Here is an 18,657-nt window from a genome sequence, read left to right on the forward strand (position 1 = left end):
GCATATTTGTTTGATTAAAGTTACAGTCAGGTAAATCAAGATTGGTACGAAGGGTGGAGTAAAAATTAAAGAGTACTTTGGAGTACGGAGTAGTAATAGGAGCATCTAGTTAGTATGTCTAGCTCACTTGGAGGGCATTCCAATACCAATTTTGGGGCGAAATACACAATGCGCAATGCAACTGACCATTCTAAAAACTGTCCTCAGGCGCTCAGTTAACAAGACGAGAAAACTATCCCCTCAACGGAACCTTGGCATCCTCAATCCCTTTGTCAATATCCACCTTAAAATATAGAAATATCGCTATTACCATGAGGAAGATATTCGGCAGCATTGGGAACCGCAGATTATGTGTCCTATTTTGAATAACACCCTGCACCAGGGGGTTAATCCATCCGATTGCAAGATCCAACGTTATCTCAAGACCAAAGAATTGCGCCTCTGATCCCTTTGGAATGAGAGACGAATATACAGCTCGGTTGTACGAGCGTAGGGCACTACTCGTACTTAGGAAGAGGACTTGTTCCACCCAGAATTCAGGCTGGTTCTTGAACCCAATAGGAACATTAGGGTTGATCCCGATGCAGCCCCAGAGGAGACAGAGAAAGTTGACAGATAAGAAGACATAAGCCCACCTCTTTACCGGAATCTTCACGCGGGGGAAGATAAAAAGGAAGCTTAGACTTCCCAAGCTAGCGCAAAGAACGGCGGTAAAGCTCCAGACTTGGTACACGCCCGAACCATTGCTAATTCCTGTGACCTCGAGAAAGAGTGCCTGGATCAGGCTGTTGTAGTTGCTATAAGCGGTATTCCAAAGAACCCAGCCGATGCAGAGCTTGAATGCTTCCGGATACCGACGCACGGAAGAAAACATGCTCACCCATCCTTTAATCATAAGGTGGAAAACATTTTCTCCTTTCGGCTTCGGTTGCCCTGGGATTGACGGTAGGAGCCAATTGCCGATGAGTGCAAAGACAACTAATTTCTCGTTAGAATGACATTCACAGAATCTGATGATCTATAACGTGTAACATACTAGTAAGGGAACCAGCAATTGTGATAGCAAGTAGATAATTGTGATAACCGACTTGGACATATGACCCTCTGGTATACACAAGGATCACACCAATAATGAGTGCAACAAGACTGCCAACGTTGCCAGACACCAAGGCGAGGACACTGACGGTGACTCCCTTTGTCCATGTCTGTTTCTCCACAGAACTACGTTCCGCTGGTGTTGTGACCGACACCACAGGCGACGAGCGGAACCAGCCGGCAGAGCGCATAAAAATAGGAATGTAAGATGACTCGATGACGGCGTAAACTCCCTGGATAGTTGTAAGGCAGCAATATAGCACAGAAAGTGCCACCAGGTAGGGATAAGTTGACTTGGTTAAAGCGGCAAAGGGTAGAGCCAAACCGCCAAAGAGAATGATCGCCCCAATCATCATGGCCTTCCGATAATCTGCATGTGTGCGAGTCAATACTTGATAGGATCTAGTATACTTTTTCTTTTCTTGGGCCTCTCTTACAGGAGTAATCCGCCATTCCTGCAGTGAAAATTGTGAGGATACCTTCCATTGCCCGACCAATCGCCCGAAGGTACAATCTGCTTAAGTTAGCATATCTCAGATCCTTTAAGTAGCGATGACAAACCGTACAGGTAACTAAGATAATCGATTTCACCAGCCCCAAACCTAACCAGGCACGTAATGCTACTTCCCCGTCGGGCACACGGTTTGTCTGATCCAGGTTGGTGGCCAACCAGATTGGCAGCAGACTGAATGGCGGCAGAAACATAGTTGTAGACCATGGAGCTCGTTGGACCAGTCTGGAATAGCCCATCAGCATCATGGACGGGGTCAAGCCACTGTAGAAAAGGGATCACCCACGGAGAAGCACAGGATCAGGTAGGCAACTAATGCTTTCCTTGAACCTAGGGAGGCCGCTGAGGGATCAGGTGCGGCAGTTTCATCGTGGGAGCCCTGCCCCTCTCGTGCGTCCTGTTTCTGTATTGAGACACTGTGCCTGCGACCGGATTCCTCGTCTGGATCGCGTCCATCACTGACGCTGCGTGAGAAGGACATATCTTCCTGGAGGAAAGCCTCGGGGGACCTGCCTGCACTTAAAAAAAAAACAGTCGGGTCTACCGCTGACTGTTGTGCGAGAGAACAGGATTCTCTGAGATGTAAATGAATGGCAGGAGATCTCCAAAACCTGGGTTGTCTAACGCCTTTAAATAAAACGACACATGTGTAACGACCATCCTTGACAGGATCAACTCCCTCTGGTGAAGACAATCTTGCAGCCAAGAGGGGGGGAGGCCAGGGGGGTTCCGGAGCGAGCGAGAACTTGAGTTCCTTGTAACGGGAAACTCGTGTTCAGGGCATTTGTCAACAACAAGTCCACACAGAGCAGGCATTTTCCCGCGCATATTTGAGCACATTACCACCAGGCTGGCTCAAAAGCCCAATCATCATTTTCAACAAAGCACACCACATTGCCAGTCAATGCAGTCTACTTCCGATAAAAGCCACTCTAGTCGCATTCTCAAGATAAACCTTTTCCACGGAATAAAAGCTTAACAAGAAGCAACAGGATTTAGAACTAGAAGGGGCTCACAACAAGCAGAATGCTCAAGCCCAAACAGCGACAATGGGGAACTGTGGAATGCAGTGCTGCACCCAAAAGGCCGTCGCCTGAGCCCCGGATCCCAATCAAAGACACTGCTCAGAGCCAATGAAGCCTTTGTCTGAGCCAGAAAACAAAAGGAAACGTGATGTCGCGATCTAGGATTGGGTTGCGACTGAGCGCCCCCCAGCCAATCACAAGCATGTGTCTAGTTACATAAGCTCCAACTAGAGTGCTGACATAAGCAGTGGTTTGCACGCAAGATTTGCCTGCAAGTCGATTTGTTGACCACCTCTGCTGACGACCGACCGCCCTGATCCTGCTCGAGAACGCCGCCGGTGTGCCCAAGAATCTCCCCTCCCCTCTCCCAAAAGTTGTCTTTGCTAGTAGTCGCAGTCAGCTGGGTGGACTGTGACATTTTTGCACCCAATTGAGTCCCCCATCCCTTCCGATCACGTTCTCGCACAATCCAGCCCACCATGTTTTACCGAGCAACCGCTGCCCGCTCCATCCTCCGAGCGGCTCCGTCTACGGTCAATGCCTCTATAACCCGCTCTATCTTAACGAATACCATCTTCAAGTCGCAGTTCACAGCCTCTGCTCGCCAATCGCCTTTCGTCCGTCCCACCACCTTGGCCCTCGCTACCCGAAAGCCGGTAACCACCGCCTTGGTTCGATATGCTTCTACCGCAGAAAAGAAGGCAGGCACCGAGCTTGTTGAGGACCCAGACGTCGACATGATGGCTGGCGTGAAGAATGACGTGGTAATTAGCCCCATGATGCCCAAGTCGATAAATTAAATTAGACGTACCTGGGCTCGTTAACAAATCGTTCATCTGTGCTGCAATCTAGAAAGTCATCAAGGACACATTCAGTCTCCAGGATGTCCCAAAGGAAGCTCTCTATCTCGGTTTGGCCGGTGTTACCCCATATGTGGTCACTTCCCTCAACACCATCTACCTTGCCTGGGAGATGAACAACGCATTGACCACCGGCAGCGGCAAATATATCTCGGGAGAGACCGCTGAGCTCCTCATGAACGTCATGGAGCCAATCCAGGTTGGCTATGGCGCTGTGGTATGTTGCCTGCTTTCTGCCTCGTTTCAAGTAGTTGCCCCCGGCTAACAGTAGTGATAGATCCTTTCGTTCCTCGGTGCTATCCACTGGGGTCTGGAGTGGGCTGGATATGGCGGCAAGGTTGGCTACAGACGTTACGCTTACGGAGTCATTGCTCCAGCTGTCGCCTGGCCAACTCTGCTGTTCCCAGCTGAATATGCGTTGATCACTCAGTTCCTCGCCTTCACCTTCCTGTACTATAACGACGCTCGTGCGGCTGTCAAGGGATGGACCCCATCCTGGTACCACATGTACCGCTTTGTTCTCACCTTCGTTGTTGGTGCCAGCATTGTTGCCAGTCTTATCGGACGTGAGCAACTGGCGTCCCACTATGCCTCGAAGCACGGCGTTGCCGATAAGGTCCAGGCTTTAAGATCGATTGAGTGGAAGAACGAGGCTGAGGCTGCGAAGGAAGCTGAGGGCAAGGAGGAATAAGCCAGCTGCAGTCAAGTGATGGTGTAGACAAGCGGAAAAAAGTTTGCATTAGCATTGGTGGCAGTGGGTTGGTGTTGTTCATCATTCCCTAGGATCGTGTGTAGATTAGCTGGATCACCCTTTTTTTTGTTTGGAACTTGCGAACGCAATAATTTCATTTGTTCAGTTTTCATGTAAATATGTTCAATAAATTGATTGGAATGGCCCTAAATTCCAGCAGTGGTAGATGCCAAAGCCAGGCGAGACGGCGCCGTTCCGCCCTAATATTCTGCGGAGGAGCGGTGGTACCATACTCAGTTCCTGTCTTCCGGACAACAGGATGCGAGCCTAACTGATGATCCCGGTTCAGGTCTGTGCGCCTAGACCGCCAATTGGCATTTGAGACTACATCTAGATCTGTGCCGCAGAAGGGAAATCGACCTCTGCTCAGAAACAAATCGGTCCCAGCCAGCCAATCGTCAAAGAGCATTTCCCGTCTTCAGCTCTGAGAGTTTGCGCAGATGGATACCGTATTCCGTAGTTAAGACAGCAGTTTTGATGGCCCAATGACAGGAATCGAGTTTCCAAACTGAAAAGTTCCTCCATGATATGCATACATTTCCCGTAAGATGTTTTGTTATAAGTTTATATTTGGCATTTGCCTCGATAACTATGGGTCAACTACTCCGTACGGATTTAGTTATCAGACCATCGTTTTTTTTTAAAAAAAAAAGAAAAGCAAAAAAAGAAAAAAATTACTCCATCCACCCCCGATCCACCAGTAAATGCTTTGTGTAGAGAAAATATTCTCCAACCTTGGTGACCGACTAACTAAAAATAACCTGCCTAGGCTTGCTCGTTGCCTTTTAGTCCGTCAATCATTTTCCAAAGCTTCGACAAAACTGCCAGTCAGGTGTGCGTTGTGATGACTTGCATTAGTTAAACCTCCGTTCAAAGCTACCAATACCTCAACCCGCAAACTCACCTCCTAAAGGGCCGTGGTTAGCTGGTCTTGTTGACTTGAACAGTACTGTATGTAATAACTCTCATCCCCTGACTAGAGGTTGCCATCAGACCGGCAGAAAATAAAGTGACCGATCAAATTGCGTAATCCTGCTATCAGAAGTCCAGACAGCAGGTACTCCAGCAGTAGTCATGCGGATCATGTTTCGGTAATCAAGACATTGGATCCGTGGGTCGGCTCTCCCTGATGGCGAAACAAGTCATCCTGCCCGAAAGTAGTTGAACTGAAATAACTTCGAGGGGGGCCGCAGCCAATACGACTCAGAATAGTTGCCTTTTGGTGGGAACGGCTCCGGATGGTTAGCAGGTTTATGAAAGGTTCTTTGGTGTCCTTGAGCCTTTATAAAGACGCGCAAAGTACGAGCAATGTCTGGAGAACGCTGATTCCTACTGTTCTTGATAAGTTGGTAGCATACCTAAAGTGTACGGTGAGCATGAACGCGCGAGATCCGAAATGTATCCAATATAAGATACCTTCGGTCCGATGCATGTTATCACAAGATGGATGCCCTGATCGATAGCACAAATGAACATTCATATTAGATGCGACCTTGCATGCAGTCGTGGAGCAACTGGAGCTGCAGGACCTGCGAATCAGCAGCCCGCTTCCAGACCCCCGGGTTTGCCATCCAACCCGAACATACCGTCACTGCACATGGACCTGGAGTTCGACGTCTCCTGCTATTTAACGACCTGAGATCGTGAGAATTCTGTGGGGGATGCCAAGTCATCAGAGAAACCGATGGCATTACCACCCCAAAGTGTCAAAAGCATGTGGTGATGGGGCATTTTGCACAAGTGGTCAGGTGTTGTAGCTGGGGAAACCTGCTCCAACAGCCTTGGTTCAACCAAGAATCGACCCAAAGTCCCATCGAAGAGCGAGGATTTTAAAGTCGACGCTACGCAACCTAACCATGAAAGCGGCAGAACTGCTTGCTGCCCCGCAATCGGCCACTCCCACATGACGGATAGTGCTTCTTCGCAACCATGATGGCCCCCTGATATGTATAATAGTCTCGTCTCGCTGCCGGCCGAGAAGGGCATGCTCCCTATTACTGCCTTTCAATCTCTGTGCCAATACAACCCCTTCCTCTCTTCCATCCAAAGTGTGCCGCTCAAATTTTACAACCTACCTCAAATCTATTGCCTGGAAAACCGGTTTCTGTGTCGCATACCCCAGTTTGTGCTCCCAAAATTTGCGCTGGCTGAGCGCAGTCGCATCATAACATCCAGGATAAATCTTAGCAAGGTAATAGGCGATTTGGGGATGGCTGGAGCAACTGTCATGCCAATTCGAAGTCAGCTAGGCCGTGATATCGACAGCTCTCAAGTCAGCCAAGCAACCCCGGCCCGGGGTCCATTCATAGCGGATCATAGTAAGCCTCAACGTCGGTTCGTTGGCGCAATCGATCAGGGAACAACCAGCACTCGTTTTATCATATTTGATGATCAAGGGAACCTCGTCGCTTCGTATCAGACAGAGCTAAGCCGCCTACATAAATACCCAGGGTAAGCAATCGAGAACGCACAGGGCGGATACATACCCACAGATGCAGGGAGACTTTTCGAACGCTGACGATGAACTGGGATTATTCGCAGATGGCATGAGCAGGACCCAAAAGAGATTATTTCATCCGTCGAATCCTGCATCGCACAGGCAACGAAGACTTTTGTCAACCTGGGGCACTCCATCTCAGATATTCAAGCTTTGGGGATTACCAACCAGCGCGAAACAACCGTGGTATGGGACTGGGAAACCGGAGAACCCCTCCATAGCGCAATCGCATGGCCGGATACCCGCACAGCCTCGCTGGTGCGGGAATTAAAGTCAAAAGAAGGTGCAGATCAGCTTCAGGAAAAATGCGGGTTACCTCTATCCACGTATCCGTCTTCTGTGAAACTCACTTGGCTCCTTCGGAATTGCAAAGAGGTCAAGGAGGCGTATGAAGCGGGAAGACTGGCCTTTGGAACTGTTGACACATGGCTGCTCTATAACCTCAATGGTGGCAGGAAAAGGGGAGTATTCGTCACCGATGTCACGAATGCCTCGAGAACAATGTTCACCAACCTGCACACACTTCAGTATGATGATTCGTTGCTGAAATTCTTCGATATCGACAGATCAAAACTGAAGCTTCCGAAAATCCTTGCTTCTTCGGACGAGTCCGCTTTTGGATGCATGGCAGACGGCCTGCTTGCAGGAATTAGAATAACAAGCTGTCTTGGTGACCAATCGGCTTCATTGGTGGGACATGGGGCGTTGACGCCAGGCACCGCAAAAAATACCTATGGGACGGGATGTTTCCTTTTATATAATGTAGGTGAAACGCCGGTGATCTCGAAGCACGGGCTCCTGGCAACTGTCGCCTTCCAATTGGGCTCGAAGCAGAAGCCTATATATGCATTGGAGGGAAGCATCGCCGTTGCTGGCAGCGGTGTGTCATTCTTGATGAATAACTTGGGCTTCTTTCGTGACTCGAGAAAGGTCGACGAGGAAGCTGCCACCGTTCCTGATAATGGTGGCTGCATTTTCGTCACGGCGTTCAGTGGCCTCTTTGCTCCATATTGGGTGGATGACGCCAAAGGAACTATCTGTACGTGGATTCCCACGATTGATTCAAATGTGGTGATTACGACCTGGCTGACATATAGCAAAAAGTTGGGATCACACATCACACACAAAGAGGTCATATAGCCCGGGCAACTCTTGAAGCAGTCTGTTTCCAGACAAAAGCTATATTGGAGGCTATGGAACGCGACAGCGGCCAGACACTTTCTGACTTGGCGGTAGACGGCGGATTGAGCAATTCAGACATCTGCATGCAGGTGCGTGGAGGATTACCCCCTTCGACTAGTCGCGGAAACTAATGTACGTTATATTAGTCCCAAGCAAATATAATCCGTATCCCTGTCGAGCGCCCGCCTATGCACGAAGTCACCGCATTAGGTGCAGCTATTGCAGCAGGGCTTGCCGTCGGCGTGTGGCGCAACCTCGACGAGTTAGTAGGGATGAATAAGTCCAACAGGACCGTATTCGAAGCTCAAATCAGCGAGGCAGAGAGCGCCAGGATGTACAAACAGTGGTCGAAAGCCGTCCGAATGTCTCGTGGATGGCTGGAGAGCGACGAAATCGACGCCATTTGATATTCCTTGACAAGGGGTATTTTCACGGTCAGCGACTCTTCATTCCTGTCATTGGATGTAGCAGGTCTTTTGGATACCATTTCTTTCATTTCTTCTTCCATTTTTTTTCTTTTTCTTTTCCTTTTTTTTTTTTAAAGTTCCTTTTTGATCATGTCCATTTTCCGTATAGATTTTGATAACATCTTCTTTGGCCCGTGGCGCTGGAGCTGTGTGTAATTTTGCTGCATGTCTAACTAATCCTGGCTTCGTTATTGCTTTCAATTTTTAAGTCGAGCGATGGCTGGACGGCCATCATGCTACAGCGCGGCATCGTTCAATCACTTCTTCCCATGTTTCTGTATGATCGCCTTCTGCTCTTCACAATGCACTTGTCAAAATTGTATTCCAGACAGATACCCTGATCTTAATGCTGGTAATAGGTCACACTGCCTATCCCGCTGAGCATGGTGCTGTTTTGACGCACGTTTCCCATGATTTGTCTTTTGATGAGTGGGTGAGTGGAACTCCAAGACTCAACGAGTGCGGTTTGCATTGGCCACATTGACTGTGGGGAGGCGCGCTATAGGGAATTGTCATCTGGCCTGGTGAAGAGAGCTCCTCCAGTTTCAGGCCGGATAGAACATATCAAGACTCTACCTCAACGCCTCCATACAGTACGGAGTACCTCCCATATACGGACTACTGTCGAGCCCCAACAGACCAGGGGGTTCTGGAACATCCTGCTTGACTGGCAGCTTTCGACCGGGACCAGAGAATATTTCCCGAGCAGATTCCCATTGGCTAAGGGGCTCCGGGGACTAAGGAGAAACTTACTTTAATTGCCACGATCCTCCGTTGATCAAGAGTTCCACTGTGACCTGGTCGTACACGAATGATGTTATCAGGCTGCACAGTGCTTTTTCGCCGCGAGACGTTGCGCCATTTGGCCCAGCCCTGTTGACCAACTGGAAGACCGAATCAGCTCCGATTTTCAGTTGACCATGCCATGAATGCCAGGAATGGATGCTTCGGTCGAAATTGAGAAGCATAATACCCTGCTGGCCCGCTCAGACTGACCCTATCCGGCCCTCCTCTTCCCACAACGTTGAATTTAGATAGCATGGAGCATCTACTATCCCGGTCTTGACGGCCCTATCGATACTTATTTCTTGACGGACGGGAAGGTCACCTTGATGTATGTCGGTCATACATACATACAAAAATGATATTCGTACACGAACCAGCACATCCGGCATGGCGAATGATTTATTACATCGCAATTGCCTCATCCACTTCCACAAACTTGAAACAAAAAGACCTGAATTATTTTTTTCAGGCTCTACAAAAATGATTCAATTCCCTCGTTTCTTCAAAAATTCGACTTATTTCCTCTCTTAAGCCTTTGACATCAAGTTCCAAAAAAACAAAATGTGCGATTACACGGAAGTCGAGTACATGTGTGGCCATGTTCGCTATTTGGTCAAGGCGTGGTGTGTCGAGTATCAGCGAACACAACAAAGGTGCTCGCCGAACGTTGTGGGAAAGTAAGACTTTTTGCTTCCGTCTTCCTATGCCCGTAAGGTCCTCAAAGCAGTTCCCATAGCTAACAGTCTGCGATTAATTTAGAGAAACACGGCAGGATCACTGCGGTACTTGCGCTCCCTTTTCGCTCTCTACCTTAACCTTGCCCGACACCTCACATGCAGCCCCGAGATATGTCCACAACTTATTATCCGTTTCTAGTTGCCGTGGAGTTTAAGCTGTGAATCTGCTGAAGCAAATACTTATCCATGTCTCTAGGGAGTTGCAAGAAGAAAACCTCGTCGCAGCCATCGTCGTCACAATAGCGGTTGATCCGACCGCCCGCCGCAAAACTCAGTATTTGCGGGGATTCCGGCCTGGATAACCTGCCCCTGCCACTGCTCCACAGCCGGTTCTATCTCTCCGCCGGTTCCTCCTCCAATGTAGGAACCCGATAAATTTTCAATCACATCGAAGAATCGAAGACGGATACTCCCGGATATGGACGATTGTACGTTATATGTGAAAGTTGCGCCAAGAACACCCAAATCGAACCGTTTTAGCGGCAACAGGCGCCTGATGTCTCCGTTTCTTGCGCATCCAATCATTCTTTCAGCTCGGCCAACTTGGTCGCAATGGGGTTGCAAAAAAGTTCCTGGTACTTCCGTCGGATAAAAGGTTACACATGTATGGGTTTCGGGGTTGGTATTCTGATTATTTCTTGGTACTAATCAAGCATGAGGACGGGGCATTGTCTTTTCTTTTTCTTCTCTCTTCTCTCCCGACGGCTTTTTTCTGTGTTTTCTATTCGCCCGCCGTCTTTTGGGTTTTCTTAATGATAAGTGACGACCGCATGTCTGCTGCATATACTCCGTACACCCTCCACTGCTTTAGGTTCATGGTCGGTTTTATCTGAAGCCCGTGGCCGTCTGTGCTATTGTCTCTATCCGTCGAAGCGATATTCCGCCCTTGGCGATCAATTCTCCCCGCCTCATTCTTCCACCCTTGTTCAGTTTCAAGCCCCAAATCATCTCAGTTTTGTGAGATGTCTAACTCTTTTATCATATTTACAACCTGTGGTGAGAATCATGTCTTGATGTTAACATGTTGCCCCAAACCTCCAACTCCACTTGGTTCATGGTTTTCGTATCTGAAAACGCCCAGCGGAGTACCTCATCTTCTCTCTGGTTGAACAAACCACCTTGCAGAAAATCTATTCCAAAAAGGAATGTGGGTGCTCATTATTATGCATCCAATTTAGATGCATATGCATGACATGTTGCTTCTTACATATGTATGTACTCCGTACATCCCGTCTGTTTTCTAACATGCATGTTCTTCCTCTTCTCGCCCAGAGGAGGCTAAAGCATCGCATCCATATCCGTCTCTTTGGAGCCAAAGGCGAACTCTTTAACCTTTTTACTTTCTTTTTCTTCGTCATTTCCAACCTCATCCACGCAGAAGCGCCTCGGACCGTGGAAGGGTGCAGCAGCCGCCCGTCGAGGGTCTGACAAGGGCCCCTACCCTGCAAACCCGGCTGAGCTTTAACTTGTGCGATCTCCTCGATCCGACTTGCGTTTCCTCGTTGACTCAGTGTCCAATACTTGCATTCGAGGATGATATGCGTGCAGGTCATTATGTAAATCTTTACCCGCGGACATGGATTGTTGCCGGATCTAGACTGTCAGCCAAGGGAAAGTTGGAAGCTGGCCCCAGAGACAATGCACTGTTCGTTAAGGAGCTGATGTGTCACCCATCTCTACAGGCACAGGCTAAAACGGGGACACTCAAACCGCGAAATACCACGTGTTTACACCTGAATCAGGAGAGAAAGATGATTTTTTTTCCGGCCACCAACATCATTACCTGAGCCTATCCGACGGCTGTCCCTGGATATCTTTCGCGTTGAATCCCCCCCTCTCCGCCATCCCATGAGTGCTCAATTTTGAGACATCCCTCATGCTTGTACGGATATTTATTTCTCCATTACCCACCCCGTAGGGAGCCGTTGCGGGTATTCGTTACCACAACCTTCATTCGAAGCTTAACGGAACGGCTCGTCCCGGCCACATGCCCGAGATTCGAGTATATTGGTCCTTATCTTTCGCATTTGGGGCAGGAGCATATTCACATTCACTCTCATTGTTGCGAATATGAATATGATCTATCAATCATCTATCTGGTTCGGATACGGGGAATATCGGCTTCAAAAAGGTCTAGGCGTTCCCTGAAGCGGGCACAGACTGCTTTCTATTTTATCGACGCGCGATAATGTCCTTGTGATGATCTCCCCGCGATGGTTCCCCTGTGCTGATATCGTGTCGTTTTCATCGTTTTGTACTATGTAGTATATAGAACATACTATATCCCAATAACCGTGCCTAGCAACCAGATCATACAGGTCATTTACTGCCTTCGTAGATACCCAGAAAACCGGACCTGCCCAATTTTACACATCGGGGTTTGACCCCACAGTCAAAATAAGTAGGGTATATGTATGTACTTAATGTCGCACTGGATGACGCCCGACATTCATCGAACGCTGCACCCCGAAAGCGACATGCATCTTTAAAGAGTAATGCATGAACACCAAGGGGGTACTCCACCTCCAGTTTTTCTGCAAGCTAGGAGGGATATCTATGCATGACATATGCAAGCATTGTCTGCATGTAATACGGACTAGAGAGTAAATTGTTCCGTGCGTTGAATACAGGGTTACTTCATAGCGGGGGTTGGCTGTGTCTCTGTTTTAGTATGCGCTCAGACTTGATCGACCCTATGTGTCTACCCTGCGATATTTGAAGCGGAGACCGTTAAGAGCCAGACGCGGGCTCTCTTTTTGTTGAGGCCATGAAAATAAGAAATGGAATCATGTACGCTAAGCAGCCCAAGTGGTATTGCCATTTTGGTATGTATGCAGCCATGACCCCCATACAAAGCCGACGGAGGTACTGACCGGAAAATGTGGATGGATTGCCGGATGGAATGGAATGGAATTGGTAAAGGTAAATATCTCACCGAGGTGGACAGACGCTATATTGCTCTTTATGCACGCGTACAGAGATGGAAAAGAAAAAACAAAACATAAACCTAGCTAGAAGTACACAACGGACAGATTGGCTATGCAAAATGGGAGAACATGAGAGACAAGGCTCGAAGACTTAAGAATCAGCGTCCAGATCTGGTCGAAAATCCATACGGATATCCCATTCCTAATCTATTCCTGCCCGCAAACCTTCCATTCCATAGATCTAGGAGTCCGTGCGATAAAAGGATGGACCCAATACGCTGTGACCAGCGACGTCGACCCAAGACGGCTGCAGGGTAATTGAGGAGCACGATGTCATAACAGGCTTAACATTAGAAAAGGCAGTGACTTCAGTCACTTTGATCGATCCCTTTCAGGACCGAAGGACTCGGTGGAATAAAGAGAAAAATATTAGGAAATAGACAGCGAGATAGATGGGAGATGGTATCGGTAAATGAGCTCCAGTAGTTAAGCATAATCCCACCAGGACGCAGACAGATGAGAAAGTCCTACTTCGACGTGGCCTTCTCGCCGGCTGGTGGGCTCAACCCGGGGTTTATCAGCGCATCAGGAAGGATTATCGGCGCTTTTGGTGAAGCCCCAAGCTTCTCTAACTTCTCCCCTCTTATCACCTTTTCCATTTCCTCTTTTGTTAAAGTCTCGTACTCTAAAAGAGCTTTTGTGACGAGTTCAAGCTCCTTTCGGCGTTCCTTCAAGATTGATTTTGCACGGTTGCTGGCCTCTTCTACGATGCGACGAACCTCTGCTTCGATCTCTTGCTTTGTCTCGGACGAAAGAGCGTCATAATTGAAGCTGAGGTCAACATTGCCAAGCTTCTTCGAATATCCCATTTGCGTTACCATTGAGAACGCAGTTTCGGTGGCACTGCGGAGATCCTGCGGTAGATGCATATTAGCACAAGCAGAAATCATGAAATAGCCACGAATATAACTTACCGCTGCACTTCCACTGGTGACATTTTCCGGTCCATAAACAAGCTCTTCGGCGGCCTTGCCACCCATCGAAACGTCGATATCGGCCAAGTATTCAGTGTAGTTCTTAGAATAAATGTCCATCTCTGGGAGAAAGTGAGTGACACCTAAGGACATTCCTCGAGGAACAATGGTGATTTTGTACAACGGCATGGCTGCCGGAGAAAAGTATGCAACCAAGGCATGACCAGCCTCATGGTAAGCAGTTAGAAGCTTCTCTTCATCTCTCAAGACCCTGCTACGCGACTCGGCTCCCATGATGATCTTATCCTTGGCCCAGTCAAAGTCTGCTGGGCCAACTTTGGTTTTCTTATACCTGCTAGCGTGGACAGCGGCCTGATTAACGAGATTTTCCAAGTCTGCGCCGGAGAAGCCTGAGGTACCACGAGCAATGACGGCTGCATCGACATCAGTGCTAATCTGCACATTTTTCATATGGTGCTTGAGAATATCGACACGGCCTCGGACGTCTGGGAGACCAACAACCACCTTACGATCGAATCGACCAGGTCGTGTAAGCGCCTTATCGAGCAGTTGGGGGTAGTTGGTGGCTGCCAGGATAATGACACCACTGCTTTGTGAGAAACCGTCAAGCTCAGTCAACAGCTGGTTCAAAGTTTGTTTGACATAGGCAGCGTCTCGCTCGTTTCTTTTCGCACCGATCGCGTCTAGCTCGTCGATAAAAATGATAGCAGGAGCCTTGGCTCTCGCCTGGTTGAACAGTTCACGGACTCGTTTGGCGCCAACACCGACATAAATCTCATCGAATTCAGATCCAGACATATAAAAGAACGGTACACCTGCCTCACCAGCGACTGCACGGGCGAGTAACGTTTTACCGGTCCCAGGAGGCCCAACGAGCAGGACACCCTTTGGAAGTTTGCCGCCAAGAGACGAGAAGCGTTCAGGATTTGACAGAAATTCAACCAGCTCTTGCAATTCATCTTTGGCTTCGTCACATCCGTGAACATCGCTGAATCGAGCCTTCTGGTGCTGCGGCTGTGCTTCATTGCTCTGGGCCCCACGAACATTTTTCATAATTCCAGTTGTCTCAACCAAGAAGCTGACCATAACCAGGGAGAAATAGCAGACAAAACCGAAGTAGAGGATGAATTTAACCCATCTGAAGACTTGACTTCCCGTCGACTCTTCAACCACAACGTATATGGGTGCATCCTTCGCTCCAGTGCCGTTCGTCTTGGTTGACATTCCCACTTGACCACCGTATGTCTGAGCGGCAACGGCTTGGCCGACGGCTTGCATTTGGTCGGGATTCAGATGTTCATGAGACGGTATTTGGCTTTGTCCTTGCATCGAGGCAGACGACATGCCCGTTTGCTGGAGGGCTTTCATATAAAGCTGGGCGGACTGGGCGTTGCTGGCAAATCTTCCACTCTGATAACGTTCGATCAGTATGGCTGGCATTTTTGCTCGTAGAAGGGCGGAATAAAAGGCGTTCTGAGAGCTCGCGCTTGTCGGATTACCGTTGGCATTTTGTTCGATGTATCGCAGAGTACTTTGGGACGGACCGCCGAACAAAAACCTTTGCTGCTGTGACTGGGATAGGCCCTTCACCTTAGGAATGGCTCCCGGACGGTTGAGTTGCAAGCTGGAGAGCGTAGAATAGGAACGGGCCAGACTAGCTTTCGGGGAATTGGACGACGGAAACGCTCCCGCTATCTCTATTCGCCTGGAAGTGACTACTCCAAAACTTGTCAGCCGCAGCTAGGATCCATAGGATACGACATTACATACGCTGAGAGAGAAGACTGGCCGATCTTGCTTGCCGAAGAGCCAGATTTTGCTCCGCCGCCAGTCTTAACGTATCAGTGGGAAGCGTACGGAAGCATTCTGGGAGTGGCAAGCGAGATTCGAACTGCAGTTTTTCGTGAGTATGAGACCGACACTGCCTGGGCACGGCGAAAACACGTACATTCGAAGGGCTTCCATTATGCAACTTGCGAAGGGATTCTTGGCTTGCTGGGGAGGGAGCGGGGCGGGGCGCTGCGGAGGATGGCCGGTTAAGACATCTCCATGGCGCAGCGATCGCATTTGACATAGAGGGCCACAACTCGGATGCTACGTTTGCAACATTCTACGGTAGTCAGAAAACTCGTCAGTATACACACCCTGTAGAGAAGAGACGTCCATGACAGCGCGAGAGCGTACCGGTAGGGCAATGGGGGTGTGGAAAGCCATGGGCGGAAAAGCCTCACGGCTGGAGCGGACAGCGACTCTGATCAGTGTCCGGGAAGAATGGTCGCGCAGGAAGACAGATTAAAATATAAGCTTGCCACAGGGAAGAACTGCAGTCGCCATTGTTCCTCTTTCGAGCAAATTGAACCGGAGAGTCAAACGGTTCTGTTCCTTGATTGAAAAGCAGACCCGGCGAGCGGCGAATCGTGACAAAGCTGCGTTTGCCACCCAGAACGGTAAGCATCAGACCACGTGTGCCCTCCCATTGGCCCGCCCTGTGAGCGCTTTGCTTAGTCAGTGGTGTGTGGCTTTGTCGCGGCTTAGTTAGTTACATAAGCCAACCGCCTAGCAGCTCCGGCGTCCAAATCCGGCTCGCTGGACGCTCTGGGCGGGAACACGACGGGGGAGGATTGAACGAGGAAGAGCTTTGGGGCTTTTTATTTATTTATTTATTTATTTATTTTTTTTTCGGCTTCCTCCATGTAAGGGAGCCTTCGAGTCCTTCTCTCCAGCACCGGCCATCGGTGTGCAGCCCACGCATGGAACCATGGCATACAGGGTGATAGCCTTCAGCGGGCTTCCGCCTCGGAGTGCTCTCAACTGGGATGAATCGGAGCTCCTTCAACCACCGCTACCTCCCTTCTACCAGCCTAGATCGCTAGAAGGAGAAGGACTAAATTCACAGGCCCGATGGCGATCGCTCGCCCCAATCAAAATTCCTTCTTTTATGTCTCCGACGTACGGAGCATCTTTCTTTACAATGGGAACAATTCAGAGGTACAGCGGAGACTCCGTGAGCTTGGACGTTGACGAGAGCACGTTGTCGGAGTTCTACGATCAGTCGTTCGCTCTCCATGAGGGAACGCATCACTCTTTTACGAGTGTTACAAAGTCGTTTACAGACGACTCCGAGCTTACTCCAAGCTTCGAAGGTGAAAGCCTCGATTACTCGATGTCCAAGCTTTCACAGTCCAAGGTCAACCAGCAGAACTTCGAGGGTCAACCTGTTTATGGACACCTGATTGACGTCGAAGATATCCCTAGCGCGATGTACCTACAGTCCTTAGCTCCACGGAAAGTCATTGTGAGCCTGGTCGTTGCCATAATCAACATTCAGCCGCGGCGCCGCGTCCAGACACGATGGGGTCGTGAGATGGACATTGTGGAGCTGTTGGTGGGCGACGAGACGAAGGCTGGGTTTCGCGTGAGTTGCTGGGTGCCGCCGTCGACAGAGGACACAAGGACTGTCACTGCGAATTCGTTGGAGCAGTCGCTCACGGCGTTGCGACTGCGTGACATAATTCTGCTGCGTCACATCGTCCTGGGGTCCTTTCGCGGGCAAGTCTATGGCCAGAGTTTACGGCAGAACATGACGAAGGTTGATGTTTTGGATCGCGAGGATGCGGGAGTTGGTCAAACCGATCGTCCGGGGGAGGCGAACAGGTCGGGTCCGCATGCGCTGAAGATCCGCGAGGTGAGGCGCTGGATGCGGAAGTTCGTCACTCCGGGGGCGGCCGGGAGGGAGGATGTGAACAATTTTTTGTTTGTCGCGCCGGCAGGAACCGTCCAGCTTCCACCTGATACTCAAGAGTGAGCAATGCGCGGCGTGCTCTGCAGATAGCGATAATAATTCTTAATCGGCAGTTCGCTGGTCACGTTAGACCAAAAAGTCGTCCTGCTTTTGGGCGTTTATTTTTATTATTATTTTTTTAATTTATTTATTTATTTATTTATTTATTTTATTTTCATTTTTGTTTTCGTCGTTTGGGCTATCCCTCCTCTTAGTTCATTGATTATCCCGAATGATTTTCCTGAGCGAGCCGTGATTTGCAGGAAGGATGCGAGATGGGCGTTTTGCAGTGTCGCATCGATGCTGGGAGGGGTCGTGCTTTTATGCGATCGAAGGAATGGCAAGACGTTGGCTCGCCACGACACGGGATGTTTAAATACGGATCATCACCACCATCATCACATTGTATTCTCCGGGTGCTATGATGCTCATATAATTGGAGGTGCTCTCAACTCTCCCTGGTGACGTGGCTTTCCAGGCAATTTCTTACGGTTGCATTTCCGTTCCTTGGGAGAAGAGCCCCATCTTTCTCCATTTTCTCCATCAAATCATTGCTCTTGTGCCGATCTTGGTTAAATCAGATGATCCATCAAGCTCCTCCACAGCTACTAATAATGTTGGTCCCAGTTTGTCCGTATGGAGTTCTCGTTCCTTGTCGGGATCAAGCGCTGTCTCAGACACAAGAGGCAACCTTGACGGCGGTCTCGGGCATTCGTAAAGAGGGTCACCTCCATTTTTTTTTCTTTCTTTTGGTCTTTTCTTTTGGTCTCGTTTTTACTTCTTTTTTTTTTTCCATGGCTCAATTTATGACCTCTGGTTCTGGGTCTTGTTTGGGTTGATCTCCGACCGCGTTTTAAGCTTTTCAGGGAGAAAAAGAGGTACATGGATATGCGTGGCAACCCAGCAGAAAGTCCAGGTATTCCGTACTCCGTACCAAGTCAGGTATCAAATAAGGCCAGGCCCGGGTGCCCACCTGAGAAAGTGGCCGTTTAATTAAGTTTTAGTTAAGAAGCGCCCTTAAACAAACCCCCGGCCCCAGCCCA

General features: G+C 49.2%; 6 protein-coding genes across 6 annotated transcripts; 4 read left to right on the forward strand and 2 right to left on the reverse strand.

The window, feature by feature from the left end:
- Nucleotides 1-2: 2 nt before the first annotated feature.
- Nucleotides 3-2,232, reverse strand: CIMG_01584 (uncharacterized protein). Its single transcript, XM_001247812.2, has 5 exons — nt 1,893-2,232; nt 1,662-1,831; nt 1,533-1,609; nt 1,037-1,465; nt 3-978 (listed from the first exon to the last, which is right to left on the reverse strand). The coding sequence occupies exons 1-5, from the start codon at nt 2,085-2,087 to the stop codon at nt 233-235; spliced, it is 1,617 nt and encodes a 538-aa protein (XP_001247813.1). The 5' UTR covers nt 2,088-2,232; the 3' UTR covers nt 3-232.
- Nucleotides 2,233-2,943: 711 nt separating this feature from the next.
- Nucleotides 2,944-4,387, forward strand: CIMG_01583 (uncharacterized protein). The gene is made up of 3 exons (XM_001247811.2): nt 2,944-3,395; nt 3,484-3,708; nt 3,769-4,387. The coding sequence occupies exons 1-3, from the start codon at nt 3,111-3,113 to the stop codon at nt 4,180-4,182; spliced, it is 924 nt and encodes a 307-aa protein (XP_001247812.1). The 5' UTR covers nt 2,944-3,110; the 3' UTR covers nt 4,183-4,387.
- A 1,207-nt stretch (nt 4,388-5,594) lies between these two features.
- On the forward strand, nt 5,595-8,715 carry CIMG_01582 (glycerol kinase). Its single transcript, XM_001247810.2, has 4 exons — nt 5,595-6,693; nt 6,784-7,778; nt 7,844-8,010; nt 8,068-8,715. The coding sequence occupies exons 1-4, from the start codon at nt 6,188-6,190 to the stop codon at nt 8,326-8,328; spliced, it is 1,929 nt and encodes a 642-aa protein (XP_001247811.2). The 5' UTR covers nt 5,595-6,187; the 3' UTR covers nt 8,329-8,715.
- Nucleotides 8,716-9,387: 672 nt separating this feature from the next.
- Nucleotides 9,388-11,250, forward strand: CIMG_01581 (uncharacterized protein). Its single transcript, XM_001247809.2, has 2 exons — nt 9,388-9,851; nt 9,934-11,250. The coding sequence occupies exons 1-2, from the start codon at nt 9,736-9,738 to the stop codon at nt 10,064-10,066; spliced, it is 249 nt and encodes an 82-aa protein (XP_001247810.2). The 5' UTR covers nt 9,388-9,735; the 3' UTR covers nt 10,067-11,250.
- Nucleotides 11,251-12,826: 1,576 nt separating this feature from the next.
- On the reverse strand, nt 12,827-16,231 carry CIMG_01578 (ATP-dependent metallopeptidase HflB). Its single transcript, XM_001247806.2, has 5 exons — nt 16,018-16,231; nt 15,782-15,943; nt 15,604-15,724; nt 13,813-15,548; nt 12,827-13,752 (listed from the first exon to the last, which is right to left on the reverse strand). Exons 1-5 carry the CDS (start codon nt 16,045-16,047, stop codon nt 13,366-13,368), a joined length of 2,436 nt encoding a protein of 811 aa, XP_001247807.1. The 5' UTR covers nt 16,048-16,231; the 3' UTR covers nt 12,827-13,365.
- Nucleotides 16,232-16,431: 200 nt separating this feature from the next.
- CIMG_01577 (uncharacterized protein) lies at nt 16,432-18,212 on the forward strand. The gene has a single exon (XM_001247805.2). The coding sequence runs from the start codon at nt 16,592-16,594 to the stop codon at nt 17,636-17,638; it is 1,047 nt and encodes a 348-aa protein (XP_001247806.1). The 5' UTR covers nt 16,432-16,591; the 3' UTR covers nt 17,639-18,212.
- Nucleotides 18,213-18,657: the final 445 nt, after the last annotated feature.

The sequence above is a fragment of the Coccidioides immitis genome (genome assembly GCF_000149335.2).
Source record: "Coccidioides immitis RS genomic scaffold supercont3.1, whole genome shotgun sequence".
NCBI classification, from domain to species: domain Eukaryota; kingdom Fungi; phylum Ascomycota; class Eurotiomycetes; order Onygenales; family Onygenaceae; genus Coccidioides; species Coccidioides immitis.

Coding starts and splice junctions, on each gene's coding strand:
- CIMG_01584 (XM_001247812.2), bottom strand. CDS start 2,087: ATGTCCTTCTCACGCAGCGTCAGTGATGGACGCGATCCAGACGAGGAA. Junction 1,466..1,532: donor AGGAATGGCGGATTACTCCT/GTAAGAGAGGCC, acceptor GCACACATGCAG/ATTATCGGAAGGCCATGATG. Junction 979..1,036: donor AATTGCTGGTTCCCTTACTA/GTATGTTACACG, acceptor ACGAGAAATTAG/TTGTCTTTGCACTCATCGGC.
- CIMG_01583 (XM_001247811.2), top strand. CDS start 3,111: ATGTTTTACCGAGCAACCGCTGCCCGCTCCATCCTCCGAGCGGCTCCG. Junction 3,396..3,483: donor CTGGCGTGAAGAATGACGTG/GTAATTAGCCCC, acceptor GCTGCAATCTAG/AAAGTCATCAAGGACACATT. Junction 3,709..3,768: donor AGGTTGGCTATGGCGCTGTG/GTATGTTGCCTG, acceptor CAGTAGTGATAG/ATCCTTTCGTTCCTCGGTGC.
- CIMG_01582 (XM_001247810.2), top strand. CDS start 6,188: ATGTATAATAGTCTCGTCTCGCTGCCGGCCGAGAAGGGCATGCTCCCT. Junction 6,694..6,783: donor CGCCTACATAAATACCCAGG/GTAAGCAATCGA, acceptor GATTATTCGCAG/ATGGCATGAGCAGGACCCAA. Junction 8,011..8,067: donor ATTCAGACATCTGCATGCAG/GTGCGTGGAGGA, acceptor ACGTTATATTAG/TCCCAAGCAAATATAATCCG.
- CIMG_01581 (XM_001247809.2), top strand. CDS start 9,736: ATGTGCGATTACACGGAAGTCGAGTACATGTGTGGCCATGTTCGCTAT. Junction 9,852..9,933: donor TCGCCGAACGTTGTGGGAAA/GTAAGACTTTTT, acceptor CGATTAATTTAG/AGAAACACGGCAGGATCACT.
- CIMG_01578 (XM_001247806.2), bottom strand. CDS start 16,047: ATGGCTTTCCACACCCCCATTGCCCTACCG. Junction 15,725..15,781: donor ATAATGGAAGCCCTTCGAAT/GTACGTGTTTTC, acceptor GAAAAACTGCAG/TTCGAATCTCGCTTGCCACT. Junction 13,753..13,812: donor TCACCAGTGGAAGTGCAGCG/GTAAGTTATATT, acceptor CATCTACCGCAG/GATCTCCGCAGTGCCACCGA.
- CIMG_01577 (XM_001247805.2), top strand. CDS start 16,592: ATGGCATACAGGGTGATAGCCTTCAGCGGGCTTCCGCCTCGGAGTGCT.